At 38.2% G+C, this 6,139-nt stretch overlaps 1 protein-coding gene across 1 annotated transcript in view; it reads right to left on the reverse strand.

Moving 5' to 3' along the window:
• Window positions 1-1,215: 1,215 nt before the first annotated feature.
• The window catches only part of LOC109487622, a 15,398-nt gene continuing 10,474 nt past the window's right edge, over window positions 1,216-6,139 (reverse strand). The window contains exons 6-14 of the mRNA XM_019791627.1: window positions 5,816-5,908; window positions 5,405-5,458; window positions 5,186-5,272; window positions 4,976-5,062; window positions 4,288-4,464; window positions 4,072-4,143; window positions 2,915-3,130; window positions 2,441-2,584; window positions 1,216-1,891 (exon numbers count right to left, since the gene is read on the reverse strand). Of these exons, the coding sequence (XP_019647186.1) occupies window positions 1,335-1,891; window positions 2,441-2,584; window positions 2,915-3,130; window positions 4,072-4,143; window positions 4,288-4,464; window positions 4,976-5,062; window positions 5,186-5,272; window positions 5,405-5,458; window positions 5,816-5,908 (1,487 nt within the window). The 3' untranslated portion in view covers window positions 1,216-1,334. The remainder of the gene's footprint in view (window positions 1,892-2,440; window positions 2,585-2,914; window positions 3,131-4,071; window positions 4,144-4,287; window positions 4,465-4,975; window positions 5,063-5,185; window positions 5,273-5,404; window positions 5,459-5,815; window positions 5,909-6,139) is intronic.

Below are 6,139 nucleotides of genomic sequence, written 5' to 3' on the forward strand. Positions count from 1 at the left end.
AACTTGTGTTTGGTGCCCTGGCAAAAATCTTACCCAAGTGCAAAGTACTAAAAAGCATTGCTTAGCAAGCCCTTCTATATTTACATCCATAATACATATATATAGTGATACCAACATATCCTATCTGTATTTACTCATTGAAACTTCAGTCTGTATATGAGCCCACATAGCAGATTAGCCAAAAGAACAAAACCATTTTTACTGCAGTGAAACTGTGATCACAGCCCAATAAAGATATATCACAAGGAGTGTAAAAGTGGAAAAAGGACCTTATGAAATCTATTTCATACTGCATTTCATCATTTATAATATCAGTATGATAATTGTAATGTGTACTTCTTGTCCAACAGAAGTACAGAGCTGTCTATTTTTGGAATGAAAAATTCATTATCCGAAATTTACATTTTACATCATCTTTCTAAACACCAAAGATATCCTCTTCACCATTTATACAGTTATATCTACATTGTACATACCCTTGACAATGAAGTTTCCAATATTATACAAAAAAAGTCGCCAAGTCAAGGAAAATTACATTTTCCTATGATTATGGAATGCTTATAGAATATGTACATCTTTGGACTGCTTTCCCTTAAAGTAGCATGCCTTTGGTCCAAAATACCTAGCAATCCAGAAAACCTTTAAGTTAACAGTACATGAATCTAATTGCCAGAAGGAAGCACAATGATAATGTACAAAACAGCTCACCATCGATAACAAATTTTTTTCACCTTTTTTTGAATGTCAAAATCCTGATTAACTGTAGCTAAAAAATCCTACAAAAAGCTGCCCAAGTTTATTTGTAATAAATGGCGACAGCCTTTTACCCATGATCTTAAAAACATCTCCAATTAGTTTCCAAAAATGCTTTTCCAAGCAAAAATGCTTAAAAACCCTTTAAAAAAAACCCTTAAAAATTCCCATCAGGCCTCACCAACTTAATTTCTTGGTTAACGGATTTTTCTAGAAAAATAATGGAGCGGGTGGGCGAAAAAAAAATAAAAATAAAAACAGGCCTAGGCATCCTATTATGGTCCAAAATGGTACAATAGGAGCCATGAAGTCAACACACCAGGCTGGTTCAAAATTTAAACAATGAATTTTGAACTTTTAATGATACCATTGCATTGAAAGATGGAATAACTGTAACAACTAGGATGAAAAGGACTGTTTTCAACTGTTCAGGGCAAAATATGAGCATTTTGCAGTTGATTCTGAATTTTTATTTTTATTTGCAAATCAGAAAAAAATGAAGCGGGCGAATCCGTTAACCAAGAAATTAGATTGGTGTGGCCTCATGTATAGTAAAATTTTGCCGACCTTCCTATCCGTCACTATGACGGAATCTTTACCAGCTCAATAGCCTCTGTGTTAAAATCACAAGTCCCTAATTTCTTGTGTGCTACAGAAGACTCAGAGTCTGACAGGCTTTCTTCAGGCACATCCATAGCAGCACTTTGTGAGCCTACCTCCTTCATCTCACTATCTACATTGTCTTTTTTGCAGCATTTTTCTGTTTGTTGCAAATTATCCTCAACTACACTTTCTTTCACTTCCATGTCAACTTCCTGATTCTTCTGTTCTTTTTCTACAAAGTACTCAACAACTGTCTTGACCACATCTCTCCTTTTTAGTGTTTCATCACAGTATTGGAGAAGCTCCCCTACTGTTCTGTTTGCATTATTTTGGATCACCTTTTGTAAGATTGCCCTCAAAGGCGAATCTTTGCCACCAAGTTCTGTAAACTCTATAAAGCCCAGTTCTTCATGCGTTAGACCAAAGTGGCTCCCAATATTTCTGTAGTGCCTGTCAGACTGCTCTAGCTTTATCCTAAGATTATATAACAGATCTTCTTCATTCAGGATTGCTTCCAAAGGCAGTTGATGGATACCTGAAATAAAATGATATTAATAGTTATTGCATCACAAAATCAAGCTACAATGTACTTAAATAAATCTTTATTTAACAGACAGATGATAAAAGTTGTGGGTAAAGAACTTGGGATGGAGCTAAAGCTGAAGTTGTGTTTATGAATGTGCCACTAATAGTAAAATAACCAAAACATATTTACACAAAATGAATTTTAATAACATGTATAAATAAACAGATAGAATAGTATAATGATGTGAATTAGCGGGAAAGTTGCAAGATTAAGACTGTTCATTGAAAAAATATGGTTTAAGAATTTATGCATCCTACTAGTTCAGCTTATATCTTGAGGTCCAATAAGCCATTGCACATTACACCATTCGTTGTAAAACAAACAGATATGATGGACATGTCTTATATCAAATACAAAGTGAGCTTTCCCAACCAGCTCTTGAGGACATAGCAAGAATGTCGAACCCTAGTGGCACCAGACACGACAAGAGAACAGTGGTATTGTATGCATTGTAAAAGTTAGGCCTCTTCGCTAGTCATGCCATGCCAAAGTTCTTACCCTGTATCTGTCCGCTTGAGAAGCCCTGGGCACCTGAAGTACCAGGCCCTGCAGTCCGCGGCCTCTTCCTAGGTGTATTGTGACCGTCACTGTCATTGTCTCTTGGCCTACGACTAGGGCCAGGCAAGTCAACCCCTCCTGCAGCTGAAAATGAACAAAATGCATGATTAAGATTTTAGGCGGAAACTACCATACTGTATCAAAAATGAGAAATGAACAAATATTGTAGTTTAAGCTTAAATTCTGGACAGATCTTGAAAGACTGTCTATATTTTTTATGGGTTGACAACATATATGTTAGACTGCTATTAGAGCCAATAGAGAATAGTTCTGTGACTATACTTGCCAACCTTATATTGTTCTTTTTACACCTTTGTTACATGTACTATGCCTAAGCACTTTGTAATAGCTTTGGGGTTGGTTGTGTAGCTTGCCTGAATATTCTATAGACCAAAGAGTGGGAAAAAAATGTACCATCGTCCTCAATGATGACCAGCTCAGCTTGACCATCCAGCACCTCTCCCCCGGATGTTGTGACCTCACAGGTGTACACACCGACATCACAGTGCTGAACAGCTCTGTTCCAGTTTTGCACATGGGCCACACAGTCAACTTGCTTCGTCCACCTGAACTCACAGGTGCCAGGATCCAAGTTGTCTGGTAAGGTACAGCTGAAACGCACGTTCTGACCTGTATGAAACAAAAGAAACAAAAAGAAACATATTTAATTTCAATATAACTACAGACAAAATTCATTATTGAGAATAGATGCATTGGTGCACCCAACCTAAAAAATAAGGTACACAGATATTTTTGGGTGCACCATATATTAAAGATTAAATAAATAGAATGTCAGCAAAAAAGATAATATATTTTGCTCCAGTATTTTTTTGATTTTTTTATTTTTTTTTCTGACACTTAGATATTAATATGCTGTATACTATTATAATCTTTTAAGATTAAAACATCCTACGAAATATTTGTGTCCATAGAAAAAAATTGGGTGCACAGCTCGAAATTTGGGTGCACTAATGTGCACACTTGTGTCTATTAAATCTTATGCATTTTATCAAATGACTCTAGCAAAAACGTGGGCAAACGTAGGGCATCCGGCGTGGTGAGTACCACCTCCGTACGGAATCCTGCGGATTTGGGAGCACGCAGACACGCCGTAGAACTTTAAGTGCATGTAAACTTTTTCTACGTACGGTCTGCGGATTCACCACCCGTGCGTGCGAGTACGAGCGACGCGCGTGCCCCGTACTTGCCGTACGGAAGAAGCACGTGTGAGTACGGCCTCCTTACGGTAAAGTTGCAATCGCACAGAGATCGTACATTGTAAGCACGTACAACTCCCTTACCACTTGCGCAACGTACGATGCACGCAACCACTCACGGCCAGACTTGGCGTGCAGACCACACTCTTACACTTTGTCCAACCGTGCGAGTGACGTGCGAGTGACGTGCGTAGACGCCACTCCTTCCCCACGTTTTCAGAAAAAACGTAGTAGACGTAGCCTCTCAAAAAACGTACGGAGAAAAAGCACGTACGGCGGGTTGTGACCGTAGCTTTAATATCCATGCAGCACCAAATTACATGTAGCACTGGGACTCACACTGATACAACTCACCTAGTCTTGCAGGGTTTGGCAGGATGTTAACTCGGATGTTCTGCCGTCTCCTGTTCCCAACCCTACCATTACCTGCAATGAGTAAGAAGTACAGTTATACATGACATCAAGTTTTTAATCATGTGAACAACATATTTTAAGGAGATACATGTACATGTACAACAATTATACAAAAATGAATTCTTCAGTTTGGCATACATGTACACTGTCACATACCATTGCCAGGGGTCCCTTGACCCTGACCATCCATTCCTTGTCCTGCATTGTAATGGGAATTGTTTCCTTGGACAACAATGGTCACAGGGCCATTGAAGGTACCACCTGAAATGTTGACTGCTGGCTGCCCATTCTGTCCCCCTGGTTGTTGCTGGTTCGGCCTATTCGGTCCACCACCTATATTCCAAATAACAATATACTCTATTACCCAGCTGTTAAATATGCATTAATTGATTTTCAAACATTAATATATGTAAACTTTTTTTGTTTAGAACTGGAGCATGAAGAAACTTGAGGGAGGAGTTAAAAATATTGCTGCTAAATAATTTTTCTGAGCCACAGTTCTTCTCAATCATCAACCTCGGCAATTTTTAAATTCAACACAAGTCTTGCTGAATTTAGTTTCAAACCTCCTTGGTTTATCTAAAGGGCTACATAATGAGAACACATACATGTATATGTGGTGTTGCTGGTTTGGTCTATTAGGTGCACCATTATAAGTTATAAGTTATAAGTTATAAGCAGGAGCACAGCTGCCTTCATCAAGGTGAAATGAACTCTAATACTCCTTAAAGTAACATGTACACAGTCATTTCCACAGACATCAAATTCCAAACATCTCCGAATGTTTACATACTACATACATATCTATCAACAGTAATAATAGATATATTATGGTGGGACATACCAGTTGGTACTGCCTCTAGACCCTTTCCATCATTAGGGGGTCCCTCAATTCTCCCCGCAAAGCCCATGGTCTCTTCTGATTCTACTTCTGAAAATAGACAAATAAACAATCAAAGTTTGTCAAGTTCTCAACAGACTTCATGTAAATATCAACTGCAGAAGTCAACAAAAGTCTGAACAAGAGTATGAACTGTAAACCATATGCATTTACCTTTTGGAACTGTCTTCTCATTCTCGTTGTCCAAAGTCTCCCTATCCCCAGAATCAGTACTTTCTCCCTCTTGAGTACCTTCCTCTTCTGTGAAGGACAAGAAAGTAATATAATGAGATGATTCTGGTGCCCAAAACAGCAGTTAAAATATAGGCTGGATAGGCAGACATTATATATGACATATATCATGACAGATAAGAAAACGTGTATTTACTTTACCTTGGCCACCTTCTGAGTCAAGCAGTGAGTCTTTAGAGCTGCACTGACTGTCTCCTGATGTAAAGAGAACATTGAAATGTTACATGTCACATGTATGTAAGATATGGGGTACGTATACAAAGAAATAAAACTATTACAAGGCACATACATGTAGCAACAACAGCAACTGGTTCACACCAACTGTGAAAGCAACAACACCTTTAGGAAATGATGATACACAAAAGACAAAATGTTGGCGTGAAGAAAGGAATATATCTATAAAGGAGTACACATTAGTACATGTATTGATAACATTTGAGGAATGGAAGAAACTCTTGGGTACAATTATCTTAGCTGTTTACAAGAACATTGGGTAAAATATTAACATAAGATACAACATAATAAGCCAATACATGGCCCATTTACTCTTACGTTTGTCACTTCCTGCATCAGATGACTCATTGGACACGTTTCCACTGTCTGCACCATCTGAATTGTTCACTTCTTCATCTTGGCCTTCAGGGTCTATGTGGATTGAGAGTAATGGTTTGAGTCACATATCATGAAGACAGCATGACTATTACCTTCTTAACTAATCATGGGAAACTGAAGTATACTACAGGAACTTCCAGGATCATAGTTAGGTTTATATTCCATTCAATTGAAAAATCATTCATGTCCAATGAAGAGCAACAATCACCTGCATCTTTGGTACTTTCCAAAAGCCTTCCTCCTCCTCCTCTTCTGTCTCCTCCT

Source organism: Branchiostoma belcheri, unplaced genomic scaffold (assembly GCF_001625305.1).
Source record: "Branchiostoma belcheri isolate BF01 breed outbred unplaced genomic scaffold, Haploidv18h27 scaffold9, whole genome shotgun sequence".
Taxonomy (NCBI): Eukaryota; Metazoa; Chordata; class Leptocardii; order Amphioxiformes; family Branchiostomatidae; genus Branchiostoma; species Branchiostoma belcheri.